The 24097-nt window shown below is 43.0% G+C and overlaps 2 protein-coding genes across 2 annotated transcripts; both read right to left on the bottom strand.

The window, feature by feature from the left end:
* Positions 1-782: 782 nt before the first annotated feature.
* On the bottom strand, positions 783-2725 carry LOC101605866 (gamma-crystallin B). The gene is made up of 3 exons (XM_004653532.2): positions 2717-2725; positions 2383-2625; positions 783-1058 (listed from the first exon to the last, which is right to left on the bottom strand). The coding sequence occupies exons 1-3, from the start codon at positions 2723-2725 to the stop codon at positions 783-785; spliced, it is 528 nt and encodes a 175-aa protein (XP_004653589.1).
* A 17667-nt stretch (positions 2726-20392) lies between these two features.
* Positions 20393-22994, bottom strand: LOC101605587 (gamma-crystallin A). The gene is made up of 3 exons (XM_004653531.2): positions 22986-22994; positions 22637-22879; positions 20393-20665 (listed from the first exon to the last, which is right to left on the bottom strand). The coding sequence occupies exons 1-3, from the start codon at positions 22992-22994 to the stop codon at positions 20393-20395; spliced, it is 525 nt and encodes a 174-aa protein (XP_004653588.1).
* Positions 22995-24097: the final 1103 nt, after the last annotated feature.

Here is a 24097-nt window from a genome sequence, read left to right as displayed (position 1 = left end):
AAAGGAGGCAGGCCACTTAGCTGTGGACCATACCTACAAACTACCATAGCAGGGCCATCTAATATTTCGTTTTCAATGCTGGGGATTGAACTGACACCTCTGCTCATGTTAGGTAAGTGCTGTACCACTGAGCTAGCGCCACAGCTCCAGGGACCATCTGACATTAAATTTGATATCATTGTACTGTTATGACACAGTCTTGCACATGTGTCCCCGGAACCTCTGCAATAATGACTGCTGTGCACATCAATGCCATATGTGGGAGACAGGCCAGCAGTTTGAAAAAAAGGAGCTCTGTCTCCGTGTGCATTCTGTGCGGTGCATGGGAAAGCCAGCATTTGTGGGAGGGTGAGACGATCCACTCAGTAGTGAGAGCAGAGCGGAGAGCAACTGCCAAAGGCATTGACCGCTCATTCCTTTTCCCGAATTACAAGATAATGGCTTACGTGTATGTTGTAAGAAGTGGTTACACAAAACTCCTACCTTGAGATGAAATTTAAGCCAATACACTGGACTCTCCAAGTTTGGGATGATTCAATGAATTTTGACCTGAAGCCATCAGTTTCACTGATGAACTTCACAAGAAGCAGCTCTACAACCTTATTTAGTAAGCATGGGATGTTCATGAGATGTTGTCTACTCAGTAGACTTTTCCAGGACACACAGGGATACTTTACGGTTTACGAATGCTTAATAGATTGAAAGGCAGGACGCTCAGTGCCAGAATCACAAACTACATATTTTATTAGGTTCTAAAGGAGGAAAGTGGAGGTTATAATTCTTCAGTAAAAGTCCATAACTCGTCTGAAAGAACCAACTTTGGCATTTGTAGCCCCCCAGTCAAGATATCTCCTGTACTCCCCAGGTCTCAGCAGGTACTGCCGTCCCCTGTAGCTGGGCATCTCGTAGAGGACCCAGCAGCCTTCCAGCACATTGAGGGAGTGGATTTCATTGAGGTGGAAGCGGTCTTGAAGGGAGAGACAGTCATCTGTGATCTCTGACATCTGTCCTCTGAATTCATCTCTCTCATAGATCCTCATTCTATAGGTTCCAGAGTGCTGAGGGGCCGCGAGTGGCAAAGAGAAGCCAGAAAGCAAGTGAGCAAAACTAGAGAAGCTACAGTTCTGGCCCAGCACTACTTCAGCCTCGCTGAAGGCCAGCTTTGCACCCAGAGCAAGCATGTTGCAAAGTTTGGGGTTTTCTCCATCCCAGTAGCCCACCACTGAGGAACCCAGTGATTTCACAGGCACAGTAGCTCTTCTGCATTCCCTTACCAGACTGTGGTCCCTGGTCATAAATATTTGCTTCAAATAAATGTATCACACCAGTATGATACTTGTTGTTTAAGACAGTCCTTCTCAAAGGAGAAAATGTAATCATGGGCTGCAGAGATGGCATAGCTGTTAAGGACCCAGGTTTGATTCCCCACTGCCCACATGAGCCAGATGCACAGTGGCACATGAGCGTGGAGTTCATTTGCCATGCCTGGAGGTTCTGCCATGCCCATTCTCTCCCTCTCTCTCAAATTAATGAACATTTTTTTTTAAAGAAGGAAAAAGGAATTAGAAAAGGTTACTGTCATTTTGATACATCACTCTTGCTGAAAGGGTATCAACCTTTAACTAGTTGTGACAAGTAAGGTGCCATGATCCCCCTTATTTCTGTTTTCAAACCTCAGCTTCAGTTTAAATCTCACCCCACCTGACTCTTCAGTTTCCTTTCAGGCCTTTTGCTCTGAACTGACCCATCTACCTCAGCAGCAAGAATTCCCTTCATTAAACTCTGATTTGTGACCCCTTTCGTCAGCTCCCACGGTCCACTCTGCTAGGAACTTGGAATTACTATCTAGAAAATACTACATCTCAAATTTCAGTTTTGGATTTGGTCTGTTGTATTTATACCTCTAAGTGAGCTAGCTATTAGGTACTGATCACTGCAATATAGGATAAAAACCAGAAGACAGGGAAGAACAGTTATGTAGAAACATAAGGCCAAGCAAAACCAAAGTATCTTTAATTAACTAAATAGTAACTCATTGCACTGATACATTTTGAAATCTTGGATTTCTGACTGGAAATGTCTGGGAATGAGCACTTGGACATAAATCTTGAACAAATGGTAACCGAAATGGCTTCTCTATCCTGCTTTTTTCTGGGTCTCTGGTCTTTAAACTTTTTACTGCATATAAAGTGTAAAATCTGGGAACAGGACTTTTGAAAAAAGTTTATGAGAAAGGGTCCTAGGCACCCTTCTAACCTGGACAGCATGCTAAGCATCGGACATTCAGTCTGCTTTCTTCTCCCCAGCTGGAATGACTCAGTTTAAGGTGATGTTTTAAGATCTATTTCCAGGGACCCGCTAGAAAGTCAGAGCCACACGCACCTGGGGGATGAGGCGGCAGGAGCGGATGGAGTCGCTGAGGCCCATCCACTGCTGGTAGTCGGGGTAGTCCCCGCGCCGCAGGAAGTACTGGTAGCCCTGGTAGTTGGGGCGCTCATAGAGCATCCAGCAGCCGCTGTCCACGCGGATGGAGTTGCAGCGGCTGAAGTAGGTCTGCAGGTTGGGGCAGTCGGTGCTGCACTCGTAGCAGCGGCCCTGGAAGCCGCGGTCCTCGTAGAAGGTGATCTGCAAAAGGCAGCGGCAGAAGCGGGAGTCATTTTCCCCCAGGGAGGCTGCAGGCGTAGGTGGGGCGGAGCGGCAGGTACCCGGGACTTACCTTCCCCATCTTGCAACGAGTACACAGGACGCGATCTCTGGGCGCTGTGTGGCACTGGGGGACGGCGGCTGTATATATAGCGGTCCTGACTGCTGCCTCCACAGGAAATCACACAAAAGGGCCCATTCCGGTGAGTAAGGGGATTTGCAAGTCCCGCGCGCTCCCTCCCTCCCTCTGGCCATTGGGGTTGGCTGAATGGTTTATTCTCATTCTTTCTGGTAGGTTCGAGTTGCTCGGATTCACTGTAGTTGAGCGAAGCTCTAACCGTATGCGTTTATTTTATAGCTTACTCTGCTTAATCGACTTCTCGAAGGGAATTAGACTTAGCAATGCATTCCACGGGCACTTTTGGGTTTTGTTTGTTGATCTTTGACTTTTTAAAAGGCAGAATAAATACAAACAAACAAACAACTAAGGAGTCTTTAGGACGAGAGAACTAAGATATAATCCGTGGAAGCACTTTGGAAACTGAAGCTCAGGTCAAGATTCTTAGGATCATTATTGTTATGTAGGCTTTCTCTTGTTTGTTACTTAATTGGGACCCGTGGTCTCCCTTTTTTTGAGCCTGAGCCCTGGTGCAGAGGTTTGGCAAACACTCTGTGGGCCCTCCCTGGGCGTCTGTACTTGAAGGAAAGCAGTTATTTGAGACCTCCTCCGATGCTCATCTCCTCAGGGGCTGAAATCGGCTGCTAGTGACTGCTCAGAAGCCTGCCCTTTCTGGTATCCCTGCCCTCCCTCAAATGTCCTCAGATCTTTCTTGTTCACCACTAAATCCCTTGCGCCCTTGATGAAGGAGATTTGAGACATGCAGAAGCCCTCCAGGCACCACAGTCCATTTCCTCAGACTCGAGGTACTAGGCAGCATCCGGGCTACACTGCTGAGGACTCCTGGGGTGCCTGGGCCAACTTCAAAGTATAGGTATGTGCAGAACAATTTTCAAAGTTATGCCAAGAGCTTATCTGCTGTTGTCACCACTTTTGTTTCACAAACATGCAGTGACACCTTCCCACAGCTTGACATTAAGGAGATTTGCAAAAAAACATAAAATGCCAATCTTTGCATTGTCTTTGCTTTGGAAAATATGGCTATTGTCCATAGAAATGCAATACTTACTTAGCATGTAATGTGTTTACTGACCAAGACCCCTTCAGGGCAATAACAGCGAGCCCATAGCTGGAATATGTGTTGATGCCAGTCAGGCTGAGCCAATGACTCTTTGAAGGTGGAAAGACTGCTGGTCAACTTGCCATCCAATGGCTGCTGGGCCTCCTCAAAGGATGGGACCATATTAACCACAGTTGGTACACCTTGCAGGCAAATTAGACATTGTGCAGGGATAATGGCTAAATTATCCAAGGTAAGGAGGAGTTAATGCACAGCTTTTGCATCTGCTACCATGACTGCTGGGTGTCATTGTGCCTGCACATCAATGGCTAATGGCAGGGACGGTGTGACAGCACAAGACCCAATAGTTGTGTCCTCTTGACTAGTGACTCCCTCTCTCATGACAGGCGCCCTACAGTAGGTGTTGAGACATGTTATAACCAGCTTCATACGTCATGCTCATTCCCATATCTGGATGCCTGTACCACGACTGAAGGTCTCTGTCTGGGTGTTTCTAGATTCCTGGCATCCTATTCAAAAAGAACTGAAGAAATATATACAGATAGTAAAGCAGCCAGATGTTTTATTAAAACTATAAAAACAAAGGTATGTTGCTAGGGAGTAAAGGGCTCCTTGAGTCAGAAAACTCAACAGCAGCTGGTTACTGCTTGGAACACTTTCATGGGGTCTGGGAGGAAGACATGAAAGAAATTTGTGTATGCTATAGTTATTATGGCATTACAGACTCTTTTGCAACTGGAAAAGCCTAACTGAACCTTGTATTTGTTTAATGTTAAGATCACCATGTCAGAGAGCCTGCCTTTGGCCTGGCACACGAATGACCATTATGAATCAAGAAGTAGGATTTTCTGAATGACCTTGGGTTGTCATGATGGTCTGAACAATGAGATAGTTACTTCCTCTCTATATCCCATGGAACTGAAGGTTTCCTCCCCTAGCAAGGGCAAGGACACTAACATCATATGAGACCTAACTATCCCAGCTACTCCAAGCTTCTCAGGTGCAGGAGATTCCCAAGTAATTCCTGAAATAGCTGATAGTCCCTGTGGTGGTTTGATTCAGGTGTCCCCCATAAACTTAGGTGTTCTGACTGCTAGGTTCCCAGCTGATGGATATTTGGGAATTAATGCCTCCTGGAGGAAATGTATTGTTGGGAGCGGGCTTAAGGGCTTTATAGCCAGTTTCCCCATGCCAGTGTTTGGCACACCTTCCTGTTGCTGTAGTCCACCTTATGTTGGCCAGGGGGTGATGTCCACCCTCTGCTCATGCCATCATTTTCCCCTGCCATCGTGGAGCTTCCCCTCGAGCCTGTAAGCCAAAATAAATCTCTTTTCCCCAGAAGCTGCTCTTGGTTGGGTGATTTCTAATAGCAATGCGAACCGGACTGCAACAGTCCCTGATCTAAGCTCTTGAACACCTGCTGACTCACACTACCCTAATAAAAAGTGAAACTTAGAGCTGGAAAGATGGCTTAGCAGTTAATGCATTTGCTTGTGAAGCCTAAGGATCCAGATTCAATTCCCCAGATCCCACGTAAGCTATATACATATGGTGGTACATGCATCTGGAATTCTTTTGCAGTGGCTAGAGGCCCTGGCACCCCCATTCTCCCCTCTTTTCTCCATCTTTCTCTGTCATTAATAAATTTTAAAAAAATTTTTTAAAGATATAAAAAGGGAAATTTATAACAGATAGAGGTCCTTCAAACAGAACTCAGTGCCCAGCAGATACCATGGTTCTAACATCACTCTATAAATTTATGGTTCAAATGTGACATCTCTCCCACATGCTCTGAGAACTTGGACCCTGGTGGTGTTGTTTTGGTAGTTTTTGGAACCATTAGAAAATGGGATGTAACAGGGTCACTGAGGGAGGGTACTTGGGTGTCTATATTCCCTGGCTCTTTCCTGTCTCAGCTGTCTGCTTCTTAATTACTGGATTGGAGAAGCCAGCACTTGTAAATAACACTGCCTACGAACAACTACCTACAAGTCCCATGGCTTTGCTCTTCCAACATTTCCCCCAAGACTCTCCCTTACTCCCACACTTTTTTTTTTTTTCTATCACAGTACTATCAACACTGTGAACTTGCTGAATAGTTGCTGTATGTGGAGATGTTAAAGAAGCCATGATTGCACACATCCACCGTACTTCTCCAATTTCCATTGTTGGTCCTGTAATACTTGGAAAGTCACTTAACTTCCCAAGCCCAAGTTACCCCATTTATATTTCAAGCATGATAAAGAACACCAAATGACATAATGAAGTAAAAAGTACTTGCCAAATTGTAAAGTGATGCCAATGACAAAATTTGTATCATTATGAAAGAAGGAATTGCTCAAAATATTTTTCAAGGGTGGCAAGGCAGATTTTGTCCAGATGAAGTTATATAAAAAATAGGTACTGGAATCACTGTGGTATTTCAGAAGGGAGGGGAATTTGAACTGAGCTCCAACTCTAAAATGGGCACGTGGGGATTTAAATCAAAGAATAAGGATGGATAGTCAATAGATGGAAATTTACTAAAAGGAAACATCAAGGATAAGGGATTTCTGGCTAAACTGATTTGATAAGATTATTGCTGAAGGTAATACCAAAGGTGGTAGATATTCAGTAAAATGACTGAGCAGGGTTCTTGCCCAAACTTGGTGTTACAAAGACAGAGAAAGAGTCCTAAAAATAAACTCAGAGGAAATAGATACAAGTTTGGGTTAAAGGGAGAGTCTTTGCTGATATGTTTGTGTGTGTGTGTGTGTGTGTGTGTGTGTGTTTGTGTGTATTGGAGCACATGCGTGTGTATGTTGTGCACATGTGTGTGGAAGCCAGAGAACAACCTTAAGTGACATTCCTTAAGCATCATGAACCTTTTTTAAAATGATGTCTTTCATTGGTCTGGAGGAACTCACCAATTATGTCAGACTGGTTAGTGAGCTGCAGTGATCTGCCTATCTCTGCCTCCCCAGGGTTAGGATTATAAACGTGCACAATCATTCCTGTTTTGTTTCTTTTTAATGTGGATTCTGGGCATCAAACTCAGGTCTCCATGCTTTTAAGACAATCACTTTACCAACTATTGCAGTCAGGTTCACATTGCTGGTAGAAATCACCCAACCAAGAACAGCTTGTGGGACAAAAAGAGGTTTATTTTGGCTTACAGTATCAAGGGGGAAGCTCCATGATGGCAGGGAAAATGATGGCATGAGGAGAGGGTGGAATTACCCGCTGGCCGACAACAGGAACAGGAGAGCATGCCCAAACACTAGCGAGGGGGAGCTGCCACCTGGAGGCATTGATTCCCAAATCTCCATTAGCTGGGAACCTAGCATTCAGAACACCTAAGTTTATGGGAGAATAAAACTACCACATTCTGCCCCTGGTCCCCATAAACTGATAACAATATATGATGTAAAATGCAATGCATTCATCCAACTTTAAAAGTCCCCATAGTTTTTATCAATTCCAATGATGTTCAAACATTACATAGTCCAAGATCTTTTAACTGAGCCATAATTAAAAAAAAATCCCCCTCCAATGCCATAATGGCCCAGAATAAACTTCATACTGCAAAAGATGGCTTTGGGCATAGCAAAGAAATACTCAAGTGATACAAGATTTAAACAGGGAAAACATCAAACTCTATAGCTCCAAGTCCAGCAACTCCAGCCAGTGACAAGTCTCCAAGTCTGATAATTCTACCATCAATAAGCCTCTGGAGTTCCAATTCTACCCCTCCAGCTTAGATACTCACAGTCCTGGAAAACTTCATATAGGGCCAGCAGCTTTCCTTAGCAGCCATGTTGTGGTCCTGGCAACTCCACTGGGTCTCCACTGTAACCCATGATTCATCCTCACAGCTCCATTGGGTCTTTATGCAGGCATCCAGCAAACCTGCTACATACTACCCATGGCTGTTTCAAAAATACAGGACCATGTTGCAAATTCAATGACCTTCACTTTCCTGCATTTCTTATATGCCACAATACCAGGTAGGATGCCAATTTGTTAATCCAGGGCAGAATAAAGCTGACTTTGAAGAACAGGACACTCCTTGAGCAGTCAGCCCCTTCAAAAAAGTCTACATTCTTCCTTTTGCCCCAGTGCAGGTCAGCTAGTCCAATCTCAAAGGCTGTAATCTCTCAATTGCAGGTGAACAGGCAGCAGTTTCAGCCTAAAGATTTCTTTCTGTGCCATATCCCTCTGCTCACACCAGTCCATTTCTATGCAAAGCAACCCTGCACAAGTTCTCGGGACATGGGCATGACAGCAAGCCTTTCATACAAACTGCTTCTAGCTCAGTCTAGGCAAAGCTCTTTCTGATCCTCATAAGTCATATCTCACAGTCCTTAGTTCTCACTGCATTTAGGTCTTTCAACTCTGACCAGAATAGAACAGTCCATCAAGCTGTACTTACAGCACTACAAGGTGTCTCTTAGACCAAGGTTTCAAATCCTTTCACATTTCTGTTGAACATTGGCTCCAAAAGGCAAAAGCCACACAGTCAGGTGTCTAGCAGCAATGCCACTCTTGGTACCAACTTTACTGTTGCAGTCAGGTTTGCATTGCTGGCAGAAATAACCCAACCAAGAGCAGCTTTTTGGAAAAAAAGGAGGGGGGGGGATTTTGGTTTACAGACTTGAGGGGAAGCTCCACAATGGCAGGGGGAAATGAAGGCATGAGCAGAGGGTGAACATCACTCCCCTGGCCAACATAAGGTAGACAATAGGAACAGGAAAGTGTGCCAAACACTGGCAAGGGGACAGTGGCTATAATACCTATAAGTTTGCCCCCAGTAATACACTGCCTACAGGAGATGTTAATTCCCAAATCTCCATCAGTTGGGGACCTAGCATTTGGAACACCTAAGTTTATTGGGGACACCTGAATCAAACCACCATACCACTTAGATATCTCCCAAGTCTACTTTGTCAATATTTTAATAAATATAAGGTTAATAACATTAGTATCCTTGATACATTCATTTGATAATATATGCTTCTGGGTTTTGATATCATAGTGTCTACATGCCTGTTTATGACATAGAAAGGTAGACATAACTAGTGAGCAGAGGAACCAGTCATTGGCCTCAAGTTTGTCTGTACCCAAGGCATAGGATAATTGCCTCCTCCAACACCAGTGGTTTGTTTTAGATGTTATCTCTTCAGATGTGCAGATCTTACATCTTCTCTAAATTATATACTTCTCATAGTCAGTCCAATGTCATACTTAAAAAATTCCCACAACCTTAGCTCCCAGGAGTTCCATGAAATTCTAGTGGACTGATTAATGGATTTCTTTAGCTTTTCTGTAAAAGTTCAGCACATAAGCAACTATGAAGGACATTGTAATTCTTGGTGTTGTAGTTTGAATCATCTGAAATTTCATGTACTTTGAGTGCTTGGTCCCCAGCTGACAGCAATTTGGGAAGTGGTGCCTTGCTGGAGGAGGTGTGTTGCTGAAAGTGGGCTTTGAGGGGGCATTATACCTAGCTCCTCTTGCTAGAGTTTAGCTCATTCTCTTGCTGCTGTTTTCTACCTACTGTGGCAGAAGTGACATCCAGCCTCAGCTTATGCCATGCTTTTCCCTGCCATCATGAAGCTTCCCTTCAAGCCAAATAAAATCTTCCTCCTATCTGCTGCTTTTGAAAGGGTGCTTTCTCAGCAATGAGAAGATAACTACAACATAAAATTGATACCAGAAGTGGGATTGTTGCTGCTAGACATCTAACTGTATAGCTTTTGACCTTTTGGAACTGATTTTCAGGAGGAATATAGAAGGACTTTGAAACACTGGATTAAGTAAAGCCTTGAATCCCAGCACTCAGAAGGCAGAGGTAGGAGGATTTCCATGAGTTAGAGGCTACCCTGAGACTCCATAGTGAATTTGAATTCCAGGTCAGCCTGGGCTAGAGTTAGACCCTACCTCGAAAAAAAAAAAAAAAAGCCTTGAGGTCTGGAGATATGGCTCAGTAGTTAAGACACTATGAAGCCTAAGAACCCAAGTTTGATTCCCCAGTACCCACATAGGCCAGATTCACAAGGGTGTACATGCATCTGGAGTTCGTTTGAAGTGGCTGGATGCCCTGGCATGCCCATTCTCTCTATCTGCCTCTCTGTTTCTCTCTCAAAATGGATAAATAAAATAATTACAAAAAAAAAAAAAAGAAACACCTTGAAGTGCTCTAAGTATAGGTTGGTAAACCATTCTGGTGAGAATTGAAAGACCTAAATGCAGAAAGAACTATGGATTATGGAGGCTTGGCTTATGAGGGGAAGAAGAGCCTTGTTTGGACTGAGCTTGAGGCAGTTTGTGTGAGAGGCTGGATGTTCTCCTGTGTTCTGAGAACTCAAGCAAAGCTAAATGTAAAAGTAGTGGTGAAAAAATTAAAAGATTACCAAAATGATAAATCAATAAAAGTAGTGTTGGAACATAAAGCAGAAGTATATTGCGCAGAAAGAAATGAAAGTTTTGGGCAAGAGACAGCTTCCCAGTTCACTTGCAATTGTTTGAGATTGGTCTAGCCATTCTGCACTGGGAAGATTGCTAAAGTTGTTTTTACTGCTCTTCAAAGTTGGCTTTATTTCACCCTAGATTAACAAATTTGGTAGTCTACATGGTATTATTGAAGTATAACAAGTGCAGGGAAGAGGATCATTGGATTTGCAATGAGGTATTTTAAAGATTAATGGGTGATGTAGGACAAGGTTGTTGGTGTCCCTGTGTGGAGAGGCCTGCTAGAGCAATGGCATGAAATATGGATTTCTGTGGAAACGCCAGAATGTTGGAGATACCATTGGTAGGAGATGGCTGCCAAGGAGAGCCGCCAGCTCAGGACGGATTGTTAACTGAGGTATAAGAAGCTGGAATTGGAATCCCATAGATGTGGTGTCACAGCTGGACATGGGACTGCAGATTTGGTATTTACCTGCTTGTCTTATATTTTTTAAAATATTTTATTTTATTTATTTATTAGAGAGAGAGAAAGAGTCAGAAAGGGAGAGAATGGGCATGCCATGGCCTCTATCTACTGCAAACGAACTCCAGACTCATGTGCCACCTTGTGCATCTGGCTTATGTGGGTACTGGGCAATCCAACCTGCGCGCTTAGACCTCTAAGTGCCTTAGCTGCTAAGCCATCCCTCCAGTCCTACCCTGCTTGATTTTGCTTTTTCCCTGATTCAATCTTTTCTTTCTATGCCATCTTTTGCAGTGTGACTATTTATTCTCTGCCATGATATACATATATCATGATATATGTATGATATACATATATCATGATATATGTATGATATACATATATATACATATATGTATATATATATAATATATATATTTTATATATATATACAATTTGTGGTTTAATTTTATAGACTTACATTTGAGAGACTATCTTGAACCTCAGATGAGACCTTGGACTTTGGACTTTTGAAGAGTGTTAGGATTGACAAAAAAAAACTATGGGGACCATAGGAGTGGAATTTGAATCAGATGTCTTCCATAGGCTCATGCGTTTTTGGTGCTTGATCCCCAGCTGATGGTAATTTGGGAGGTGGAGCCTTCCTGGAGGAGGTGTATTGTTGGGGATGGGCTTTGGGGTATCGAGCCACCTCCTCCTTGCCAGAACTTGGCTCACTGTCTTGCTGCTGTCACCCGCTATGGCAGAGGTAAAGTTAACCACGGCTCCCACAGGGCTTTCCCTTGCCATCAGGAAGTTTCCAAATCCTGAGACTAAGCCAGAGTGAAAAACTTCCTCTCATCAGCTGCTTTTGGTCGGGTATTTTATCCCAGGTATGAGAAGGTAACTACAACACTTGATTTACCCACCGGTGTGTAGCTTTTTAGGGTAGCAGGTATAAGTAATGGTCAAAAGAACATGGGGAGCCAGTTGTGGCGGTACATGCCTATATTCCTAGGTATTTGAGAGACAGAGGCAGGAAGATAGGAACATCATAAGTTTGAGGTAACATAGTGAGATCCCAGCTTTAAAAGAAAGAGGCCATTCATCTTTACTAGAATTAGAGAATTTTTTTTTTAGAAAATAACTCATTTGTTCTGCTCTTTTCCTTGTCATATCTGTGAAGATAGCACATGCACGTAAAGAGCTTAACTATAGGGCTGGAGAGATGGCTTAGCGGTTAAGCGCTTGCCTGTGAAGCCTAAGGACACCGGCTCAAGGCTCAGTTCCCCAGGTCCCACGTTAGCCAGATGCACAAGGGGGCGCACGCATCTGGAGTTCGTTTGCAGAGGCTGGAAGCCCTGGTGCGCCCATTCTCTCTCTCTCCCTCTCTCTGTCTTTCTCTCTGTGTCTATCGCTCTCAAATAAATAAATAAAAATTTAAAAAATAAAATAAAAAAAAAGAGCTTAACTATAGAAAAACTAATGGGCCAAAGATTCATGTTTATTGAGCCTCTGCTGCAGGCAAGCATTTACGTGAGGTATTCCATTTATTCCTTCTGAGACTATGGAAGTGTGAAACTGAAGCTAGTGGGGACAAATAACTTGCTCAAGGTCACACAGCAACAAGATGGTCATGCCAGACCATCATGGACTCCAAATTCAGCCCTGAACCACCTCAGTCTAAAACCTAAGATAGCTTTACTGTCTGAGCGGGAAGGACAGGGCTCATCATGCTCCCCTGCCAACACAGTTCCTGGTGTACTTCATCCAGACCAAAAAAAAAAAAAGAAAAAGAAAAGTAAAACTTCCAAATGAACAAAATAATTTTCACTGAAACATACCATCTAACTTTTCCTTTTCTGTTAAAAAAAAAAAAACAACTCACATGACAGTCGCCCAGCTACAGGACAATGCAAGGATTTAGCTAAGCTACCAGCGCAAACACAGATTGTCTGTGTTGTAGTTACCCGTGGGTTTCTGGGACAAAACACTCTACCAAAAGAAGCTGATGAGAGGAAAGGGTTTAATTTGCCTTACAGTCTCAAGGTGAAGCTTCATGCTGGTAGGGGAAAGTACAGCATGAGCAGAGGCCTGATATCACCTCTGCCACAGCAGTTAGATCATAGCAGTAAGAGAGTGAGCCAAACTAATACTAGCAAGTTAGGGGCTAATGAACCCCAAGGTTCACCCCCAGTGAAACTCCTCCTCCAGCAAGGCTCCTCCTCCCACGTTGGCCTGAGCTCAGGACCAAGCATTCAAAGCACACGGGGTCACCTGATTGAAATCACCACAGTCTGTACAGTCTGATATTGGTCAGAGTCACAGGTTTCTGATATGAGTGCTTCTCATTTATAATTTGTCCCATAGGTTCCTTCAATATGAAGGAATATTATGTACAAAGAGTCTTCCTGGTTCAAGTGACTGTAGGACATTTTTAAACACAGCTTTTACCATGTCATATTCTTCACCCACTTTCACATACCATTCAGTATTTTTAGTGTAGTCACACGTATCTGTAATCACCACCAACATTTAGAATATTCTTATGAGAGAACCTGTACTGTACTGTAGCAATCATTGTGTGATTTATCCCATCCCCTCAGCCCTGAGCAACCACGAATCTATCTAACATCTAGACCTTTGTCTGCCCCTGGGTATTTCACATAGATGGAACCACATAGTATGTGACCAATGTGACTGGCTTCTTTACTGACATAATTTTTTTTCAGTGTTTATCCATGTCATGGCATATTTCACTTCGTTTTATCTAATGGCCAAATACCAATCAATTTTATTGACACATCACATTTTATATATCTAATAATAACCCGTTGACATTTGGGTTGCCTTCAACTTTTTGGCAGTCATGAAGAGTGCTGTTATTAAGATTTATGTAAAACTGGGCATGGTGGTGCACACCTTTAGTTCCAGCACTTGGGAGGCAGAGGTAGGAGGATCACTGTGAGTTCAACGCCACCATGAGACTACATAGTGAATTCCAGGTCAGCCTGGGCTAGAGTGAGACCCTACCTCAAACCTCCCCCCGCCCCGCAAAAAGAATAAGATTTATGTATATAAGTTTTTATTTCAATATTTAAATTCCTTTTATCATATACTCAGAAGTGGAATTGGTAGGACATAAGATAACAGTTACCTTTTCTCCAAAGACTGCAGTGCTATAACATTTCCACCACTATAGTATTTATGAAGGTTCTGATTTTCTCACAGCTCTATCAACTTGTTATTTTCTGGTTGGAGAGGGTTAAAATATTATCATAGCCACTTCTCACTGCAGGGACAGACTACCTGACAAAAGTCAGTTTAAGGAAAGAGGGGTTCATTTCAACTTATAGTTCCAGGTTACAGTCCATTATGGTGACCAAGGCAATATGACAGGAGACTGAGGCAGCTGCTGACGCACTTAACATAGTAAGGAGGCAGAAAGTGGTGGAGACTGTTGCTCAGCCAACTCTCTTCTTTGTACATAAATAGTCCAGGTCCCTAGACCACAGAATAATGTCGAGGGTCTTCCCATCTTAGTTAAACTAATCAGGTTGATGGTTTGAATTAAATGCCCTCTATAAATTCATGTGTTCTGAATGCTTGATCCCCAGCTGATAACAATTTGGTAGGCAGATCCTTGCCCAGAGGAGATATATTGTTGGGGCAGGCATGATGGCTGGCTCTCACTTGCCAGAGATTGACTCACTCTCTGCTGCTCTTTTCCATCTGCTGTGGCAGAGGTGATGTCCAGCCTCTGCTCATGCCATGCTTTCCCTTGCCATTATGAAGCTTCCTCTCTCTAGACCATGAGCCAAAACAAACCCTTTCCTCCCATCAGCTGCTTCTGGTCGGATGTTTTGTTCCAGCAACAAAAAGGTAACCTAAAACATCAATGTGATCTCTCACAGACATGCTAACTGAGGTGTTTTGGATTAGGTGTTCCTCACAAATTCATGTGTTCTGAACGCTTGGTCCCCAGCTGATGGCAGTTTGGGAAGTGGGTCCTCACTGTTCATGTGTTGTTGGGGACAGGCTTACAAATGTCATAGCCCATTTCCCCCTTGCCAGTGCTTGGCATGATCTCCTGCCGCTGTTGTCCACCTGGTGCTGGTCAGGAGATGACGTCCAGCCTCTGCTCATGCCATGGTTCTGAGTTTTCCTAATGACTAACAGTGTTGCAATTCGCTTTTCAAATTTGTTTGCTGGATATTTACATATCTTCTCTGAGAAAATTCTTGGCCCTTTTTTAAAGTAGGTAAGTATTTTCTTTTGTTGTCCCGTTGAAAAGCTCTTTATATATTCTGGATCCTAAGACCTTAACAAATAAGTGATTTTTAAATGTTTTCTCCCTCTTCTGTGAGCTGTCTTTTCACTTTCTTTTTTCTTCACTTTTTATTATTAAGTAAAAACTTTGTATGAACACATCATATGTTCGTACCATCATTTTCCTCCTCCCTGACCCCATTCCACTAAGGACCCTCCTCAGAGAGATTGCTGGCATTTGCCATGGGGTTGTGGGTTATGAATTGTGAGGGCAGCAGTCATTCATTGTAAGGGGGCAATGCCTCTGGACATTCCCTCCCATTTTGTGACTCTTACAATCTTTCTACCCCCAACTCTACAAAATCCCTTGAGCCATGGTGGATGGGTTTAAGCCTACTTTAGCATTAAGCTCCCAGCAGCTTCTGATTTTCTGCTTTGATATGTTTTGATACCTTCAGTGGCTGTCTAGATCACCCTGGTGCAGGTTGTCAGGCTCACCATGGAAGCAGCCCTCTCACTCATCTTGCCAATTGCTTTCACCTGGGTCCTGGCTGATGTGTGAGGGGTGGTTGTCTCCTCAGTTCTTACTGTCTTCTGAAAAAAACATTCTGCCCCCAGTGAGCTCCCCCCGTGAACACCTCACTTTCTTGATAGTGTATTTTAGTGCATAAAATATTGAATTTTGCTGGGCATTGTGGTCCTGTCTTTAATCCCAGCAGTCAGGAAGCTGAGGTAGGAGAATCACTATGAGCGCAAGGCCAGCCTGGCATTATAGAGTGAGCTCCAGGTCAGCCTAGGCTACAGTGAGATCCTACCCTCAAAATAATAATAATAATAATAATAATAATAATAATAATAATAATAATAATTTTAATAATAATTTTAATGAATTTCAATTTATTACTATCTTTTTCTTCTGTGCTATTGTCACATTTCAGAAATTGTTGCTTCACAGGAGAGTCACATTGGAGGAAAGTCAGTCCTCCAGGCTTCCCAAAAGAAGAAGGGCCACTTGGTCAGCACAACCCTGACTTATCCTAGCAGATGACAATGCTGAGCATCATAGAACTCCTCACCAGACCTCCAAAACACATAGTTAATTCTGCATGGTCTTAACAACCCAGTAAGAAAATGTAACTACAAAATATAGCTACAATATAAACAAAGATTCAGACTAATAGGCTCCCCTGTCTGATGCTGGCTTACAATACTAAACTCTACCATTAAGTCATGCCTTCTGCCTCCACCTGTCCCTGATTAGTCAGCCACTGCTGCCTTTAAATAAAAAAAATTCCAAAACCTGCTCTCACTGGTTATGTTTTTCTGATAGTTATTGATTTGTAGTAGTCCAATCTCTCCTTGATATGTCTTGTTAAAGGAGGAATATCACAAAGGGCAGATCTCAGACTCCCATCCTGACATGTTAAAGCAATTCAGAGTTCTAGCTGTTTGTACTTGCTGATGTGGGTGGTGCTGGTTGTGCAAACATGTCTCTTTGCTCAGATTTATAGAGGTAAACCAGATTCGCCTGCCATTGATGGTGCTCGCTTAACATTTGTAACACAAGGGGACCCACATACCCTCAGGGGATTGGGCCCATACCCATCAGACAAAGTGTATAGATTCATCACACCAGAGTAAGAGGACAGTGTCCTCAGCTGACTATAGCAGCTAACAGATTACCAGGAGCCCAGATGGTCCCTTTCATCTCAAGCTCTGGATGACATTTGCCCCTGACAAGGAGACTACAGCCCTGCTCAAGTCATTCTGGAAGCTGACTAGTCTACGCACGGCAGAAGCTTGAGAAATTCAATGTGAGACATTAAAAAAAATTGTTTTAAATCATATACACTGCACAAGCTCACTGCCGCATCCTGCTTCTATAAATCAGCTGCCTGTTTGCTTGTATGAAAATTTGTTTTCTTGGTCACCCTGGCTCACCACTCCGATTACTGCCATCTCCATACCCATAATTCTGTTACTTTTAGGATTGATTATAGGCCCCTACATTTTAAATGTGCTAATCAAGATTATCCAACAGAGAATTTCCTCAGTAAAATTAATGGTTCTCAGGACTGAGTATAAGGACTGAGTATGAGGCTGTGATGACTGATGAGTCTAAGATTTGACTCAGTTACTGAAACCAGTAGGTAATGAAATAATGTCTGGTGAACAGACCTAAGGGGAGCCATGTTAGGCCACTCAGCCAGCCTGACATCCTCAAGAAGCCATAAGAGATTAAAGAGTAACCCAGAACAGTAACTACAAGCCTGAGGGCATGATTCCAGTAAAGACATCTGAGGCTAGTCTTGTCCTAAGGTCAAGGTGGCCTGGTACTCCACACAGCTTCCTCTGGTGTTTGGTCTTGCCCTTATCTGGAGCTCACTGTGCCCAAGTTCTGCTTTTGTAAATCTTGCTTGCTTGCTCTTGCAAAAGATAATTGGGGTGGGGGTACGACTGAAGAGTAAGGGGTAGCTCATTGTAAAAGGAATGTGGGTTTTGCCTTTGAAACCTCACTGTAAAAGTAGGATGGGGCTGCTGTCCTCCTTGCTATGAGGGGACAGATGCCGGCCAGACTCTTCTTTTTAATTAAAGAAGAAATTCTTGGGCTGGAGAGATGGCTTAGCGGTTAAGCGCTTGCCTGTGAAGCCTAAGGACCCTGGTTTGAGGATAGATTCACCAGGATCCATGTTAGCCAGATGCACAAGGGGGCGCACATGTCTGGAGTTCGTTTGCAGTGGCTGGACGCCCTGGAGCACCCATTCTCTCTCTCTCTCTCTCTCTCTCTCTCTCTGTTGTTCTCAAATAAATAAATAAAAATAAACAAAAATTTAAAAATAGAAATTCTTGCTTCATGAAAATATTTATGTGTCTTCTAAAAGTTTTGTACTCTGACTTCTTATATTTATGTCACTATACCATTTCGAATGAACTTTTATATTTGTTGTAAGTTAGTGGTCCAGTTTCATTTTTTGTAGGCATGTGGATATCTATGTGTCTCAGTACTACTTATTAAAATTTTTTTTTCCATAAGTGGTCTTCTCTTTTTTGTTGTGGTTTGAATATATACTGGCCCCATGGACTTATGTGTTTGAATGCTTGGTCCATAGTAAAATGGTACTGTTTGAGAAGGCAGTGGAACACTTAGGGGGTAAAGCCCTGGGTCACTGGGAGCTTCCCCTGATGTTTTGTAACCTGGTCCCACTTGCTGTTCACTTTGTTTCCTGCCTGCCCGTGTGATGATGTCATGAGCTTGCACCACGCTGGCCATGCCTTCCCTGCTGCGAAGCACTCCATCTATCCTCTGGGGCTATAGTCCAAAATCAACTCCTTTCCTAAGTTGTTCTGATCAGATATTTTTGTTCACAGTAAGAAAAAAGCAACATACATGTGGGGATCTCCAGTTGTTTCAGTGCCATTTGTTAAAAAGATTATTCTTAGCCAGGCATGGTGGCGCACGCCTTTAATCCCAGCACTTGGGAGGATTGTCATGAGTTCGAGGCCACCCTGAGACTCCAGGTCAGCCTGGGCTAGAGTGAGACCCTACCTCGAAAAACAAAACAAACAAACAAACAAAAAAGATTATTCTTTCCCCATAAATGGTCTTCCTATCTTTGTCAAAACTCAGCTGAATATCAACATAAGGTTCATTCTGGAACTCTTAAATATGTTCCATTTCTCACAGTCTGTCATTATGCCACATTGTATTGTTTTGATCAACATTGTTTTGAGGTAAGTTTATTTTATTTTATTTACTTATTTGAGGGAGAAAAGGAGAGAAAGATTATATATATGTATGTGTGTGTATATGAGAGAGAGAATGGGTATGCCAGTGCCTCTAGCCACTGCAAACAAACTCCAGATGCATGTGCCATCTTATGCATCAGGCTTATGTGAAATCTGGAGAATAGAACTTGAGTCCTTAGGCTTCACAGATAAGTGCCTTAACTGCTAAGCCATTCTACAGACCAGAGGCAAGTTTTGAAGTTGGAAAAGATAAACACTCCTACTTTTGTCCTTTCTCAAGATTCCTTCCTTCCTTTCTTTCTTTCTTTCTTTCTTTCTTTCTTTCTTTCTTTCTTTCTTTCTTTCTTTCTTTCTTTTTGGTCTATTCTGGATCCCTTGCAATTCTATATGAATCTTAGAATCAATTTATCTATTTCTTCAAAGAAGTCAATGGGGGTTAGAGTATTATTTTTTGATTGTGTAAACATAAAAAAAAGACCTTGCACTCTGGGAAAGCAGTCCAAGTAGAGTGAAAAGAAATGCCAGAGATAAATAATGCACAATTGCAAATACTAATTTCTTATGCTGTACTATTGAATCTTGATGAAACTTTATAGTGGAGCCCAAAATAAACAGGCCCATATTATGATGTGAAATGTGAGGGAACTCCAACAATATGCCAATTCTTGCCTTTATGTTTGTATAATAATTTCAAGGTAACAAAATGTGTTTATAATCTTTTCCTATCTTTTCATCATAATTTTCTTGGGAATTTTCTATTCTGTAGTCTTTTAAAAATTTTTTTGTTATTTTTATTTATTTATTTGAGAGCAACAGACAGAGAGAGAAAGAGGCAGGTATATATAGAGAGAATGGGCACGTCAGGGTTTCCAGCCACTGCAAACAAACTCCAGATGCATGCACCCCCTTGTGCATCTGGCTAACGTGGGTCCTGGGGAGTTGAGCCTCGAACCGGGCTCCTTAAGCTTCACGGGCCAGTGCCTAACCGCTAAGCCATAACTCTAGCCCTATTCTGTAGTTTTTATTCAACTAGTTAGGACACGGAGAAGACAAAAGGTGAATTGGACAGAGATAAGCTAGAAATCAGGGCAACCAGCCACCCGGGCTTTTCTGAAACTGAGGGCATTGCTGAGGGGATGGGAAGCTTGTGCTAGAACTGAGGGAGGCCGGAGACAGGGCTGAGCCACCCGCTCTGCTGGTAAGTAGAGGAAGCAAGGGAAGTGGCCAGGCTGTTTAACTCTGAGGACTGTTCTTGCTAGGGAAAACCAAGCACTTTCCTACTTCTGCCTAACTCATGCATCTTCTCTTGACTACCCAGACCTGAAGCATCAGCTGTTCCCCAGACATTACAGCTACAAGTGGGCTCTATATTTTCTCCTTTGACTGGGTTCCAATAATTGTTCCTTACCCTCATTTTTCCTCTCACCTTCAGACTAGGTCACAACATCACAAATATTCCATCACCAATGTTCTTTTACCAAAAGAAAGTACCTATAAAATGTCTTTCAGTGTTGGGTAAGTTGCCCAAGTCCCCGCTTATCAGAATTCACGTATTAAAGATAAGCTAGAGTCAGCTGGTGCGAGGAACACAAGTTATATATTTATTGAATATCTATGTGAATGAGAACAAGAAAAATCCAGCTTAGTACAAATCCATGACCCTTCTCAGGGAGCCGACTTTGGCATCCATGGCGCCCCAGTCGTGGTAGCGCCTGTAGTCTCCCGGTCTGAGCAGGTACTGCCGGCCCCGGTAGTTGGGCATCTCGTAGAGGATCCAGCAGCCCTCCAGCACATGCAGGGAGTAGATCTCATTGAGGCGGAAGCGATCGTGGATGCAGGGACAGTCTTCCGTGAGCTCAGACACAAGGCCTCGGTAGTCGTCTCTCTCATACAGCCTTATCCTGTGAGAGCTGGTCTGTTTTGACGGCAAACAAGGGAGAGAAGCAATGACTCGCATGCCTGGTGCTGCTGCGGTCAGTGCGCACCTTCGCCGAGCGTGATGCTTGGCTCATCCCGCAGAGCATGTGTCTCCCCTAACCCCATGCCTGACATTGTTCTGACAAACTGAGAAGAGCATTGAAACGAAGCTGACCTGACCAGTGATCTGGAAAGCTTGTGGGAGAGACTAACGTTGCCATTGCCGAGAATGAAAGCGTCTTCCCTGGAGGCAGCAGTTGTAACCAACAGGATGGGCTCGCAGCGAACAGAGTTTCCAAATAACATTGTCTCCAGTCACCGGAACCGTTTTAGCTTCTTGTCCCAAAGAGATGCCTCCTTTTTGTGCATCTCTTTGCACATCAACAAAGTGTTTTACCCTAAATGTGACTTTTATTCTTGAGTCTCCTTCACATACAAATAATGAAGTGCCATCACAAAGAAAAATGGCAGGATCCATATGACTAAAAAACATGAAATGGCAATTTGACGAGGACTATGTCCTAAGAAATCTTATCTATCTCTGCCCCTTTTAAGACAAGTTGGTAATAACCCCTGAAACATAAAAGGTCATGAACTGAAGCATACTGTCCTGGGATCTAGACAAGGTATAGTTTATGTATATATGTATGTATGTATATAGAATAGAAAAGAAACTTACCAGTATAGTCAGAATACACCCTACATATACTGTTGTTCACATTCTAACTATTTTCATCATTGAAAATAATTTTCTAAAGCTGGGCGTGGTGGTACACATCTTTAATCCCAGCACTTGGAAGGCTGATGTAGGAGGATTGCTGTGAGTTCAAGCCAGCCTGAGAAAACTACATAGCAAATTCTAGGAGAGCCTGGGCTAGAGTGAGACCCTACTTTGAAAAACCAAAAAAAAAAAAAAAAAAAAAAAGGGGGGGGTGGGGGAAGAGCAGACAAGTGGTAATATAACTGAGCATTGAGGAGTTTTCAAAAACAAAGAAAGGAAAGAAAAGAATTATCTATGTAGACATATCTTCTTTACTAATTAAACATAATGATTTTAATTTAAAAATTAGGTACTGTCTAAATGTATACAATTTAATCTTCTATTTTTCAACTTTATTAATATGTTCTTTGACAGACTATTTGTTGTACAACTTGGTGTTTTGAAGCAGAATGGCTAAGTCTAGCGAACTAATATACATTACTCCACACTGTTCTCATTCTGTTGCGGGAGCGCCTGGCAGTGGCTCTTTTATCACCTTTAATGGTCTAGTGGATGGTGATTGCCTGTAGTCAGCTACTGTGTGGCCATCCTTTTGAACTTATCTCTCCTCTCTCATTATGATTTTGCATCCTTTGACCAATGTCTCCTCAAACTTCTGGTCCTCTGCCCAACTGCCCCAGTTTCTAACAAGCACCATTTTCTTCTCTATTTCTTTTTCTTTGATTTTTTTTTTTTCTTCCTGTGCCGGGGACCTAATGCAGGGTCTTGTGATTTCTAGGCAAGCCCTCTTCTCCTGAGTGAAATCCCAGCCCTGCTCTTCTCTATATCTGTGGCACTCCTTTAGATTCCACTAATGAGTAACATCCTGTGGCATTTGTCTCTCAGCACCTGGCACTTTTACTTTCATGTAGTGTCCTCTAGGTTCATCTCTGTCCTTACAGGTGACAGCATGTCCCTCTCCTGTGGCTGAAGGGAGTAGATGGGTATTCAACCAAGTTTATTTTCGATGCCATATTGTTATTTCTTAGGCCTTGAAATAATATGGATGCTCTTATGTAGGAAAAAAATAGAATACTGTTCATATCTTTTCTTTAAGATTTGGGAGCCAGGCCTCGCTATGCTTGCTTTGAGCATGAGTTAAAAGTCCTATGCTTGCTGAGGACCCCTGTGGGAACATACTGACAGACAGAAGCTGGTGCCCACGGACCACTGAGCCTCTCTCACCAAGCATGTTGAAGTAAGACTCACGTAAGGGATGGAGCGGCAGGAGCGGATGGAGTCGCTGAAGCCCATCCACTGCTGGTAGTCGGGGTAGTCCCCGCGCCGCAGGAAGTACTGGTAGCCCTGGTAGTTGGGGCGCTCATAGAGCATCCAGCAGCCGCTGTCCACGCGGATGGAGTTGCAGCGGCTGAAGTAGGTCTGCAGGTTGGGGCAGTCGGTGCTGCACTCGTAGCAGCGGCCCTGGAAGCCGCGGTCCTCGTAGAAGGTGATCTGTGAGGGAAGGCAAGATGATACCCATAGTTAGATGGAAGGCACACTCCCCCCTCCAGGGAAGATACCCAAGCAACATGGCCCGCTGGCTCCTCTCTCCGCTCACCTTCCCCATAGTGGTTGACAGCGAATGACCAGTGTTCAGTGTGATGGGGACAAGAGTGGCAGCTGGTATATATAGTAGGATGGCTGCTGTGTTGGCAAGAACAACACAAAAGAGACCCGGGGGTAATGCGTAAGGGGATTTCTGTGTTCTCACTCTTTTTTCATTTGGGATCATGGGGCAGGGGGTTCTCATTCTCTCTGGCATTTTCGAGTAGTCCTCACTAGCTCCAGTGAAAGGAATTCAAGTCAGCAGAGCCATTATGACCTTGGAGACAAAAGGCGCACTTCTCATCCTATGCAGCTCTCTAGAAATACATTACGTACCCAGCATTTTGCAACGTTTGCCTATAGAAACTGCTGAGATGGAGGTTGGTGGTCCATCTGCCGGAATTCATGAGAATCACTCGAGATGCAAAGAGGCAACAAAGAATCTCAAAAAAAAAAAAACAAAACAAAACAACAACAAAAAACCCAAGAAATATTCTCCTAATTTAAAAATATTCCCTAATTTAAAGATGTTCCCCTAAGTGAAAACCAGCTGTTTCCCTTTATCAGTATTATATGGTGTTTGAGAACTAACTGTGCATGTTTAGGATCAAAACGTTGGTACTGGGTATACATTTAACATGAAAGTTATAGTTACCAACAAATGCCAAGATTACAGGTTTTAGTCCTATGTTTTTACTCCTTAGTTTGCTGTTTTTGTGTCCTTACTTTTCTACTGTAGCCATAATATGTCACGATTTCAATGAGTAAAAAAATGATGAAATCAATTTTTAAATGTGTGACTTTGAGTTAGTGGTGAAAATCAGTTTTGAAAGTATAGTTTGCTTGGATATTAAACATTTTCTACTTGTGCTAAAAATAAAGACATCTCCCAAGAATATGAGATACCCAAGAAAATACATAGGGCCTTTCCTTTCCCCTCCTGCTCTTCTGTTCTTCAACGGTTGCCTTTTGTCTTTAAAATCAGTGTTATGATTTGCCTGTGTTTTCTGTCACTAAGTATCATTACTTCATGGAGCCCAGGTTCCTGCACCCAGAGCTTTCTCCATTGCTGCTGACTGATTTGGAGCACTCCTCAGACATGCAAGAACTGAGGGGGATCCAAAC

The sequence above is a fragment of the Jaculus jaculus genome, chromosome 4, assembly GCF_020740685.1.
Source record: "Jaculus jaculus isolate mJacJac1 chromosome 4, mJacJac1.mat.Y.cur, whole genome shotgun sequence".
Classification (NCBI taxonomy): domain Eukaryota; kingdom Metazoa; phylum Chordata; class Mammalia; order Rodentia; family Dipodidae; genus Jaculus; species Jaculus jaculus.
This window is presented reverse-complemented; position numbering and strand designations above follow the sequence as displayed.

Coding starts and splice junctions, on each gene's coding strand:
- LOC101605866 (XM_004653532.2), bottom strand. Junction 1,059..2,382: donor CCTGCCGCCTCATCCCCCAG/GTGCGTGTGGCT, acceptor GCGGCCCCTCAG/CACTCTGGAACCTATAGAAT.
- LOC101605587 (XM_004653531.2), bottom strand. Junction 20,666..22,636: donor CCTGCCGCTCCATCCCTTAC/GTGAGTCTTACT, acceptor CCGTCAAAACAG/ACCAGCTCTCACAGGATAAG.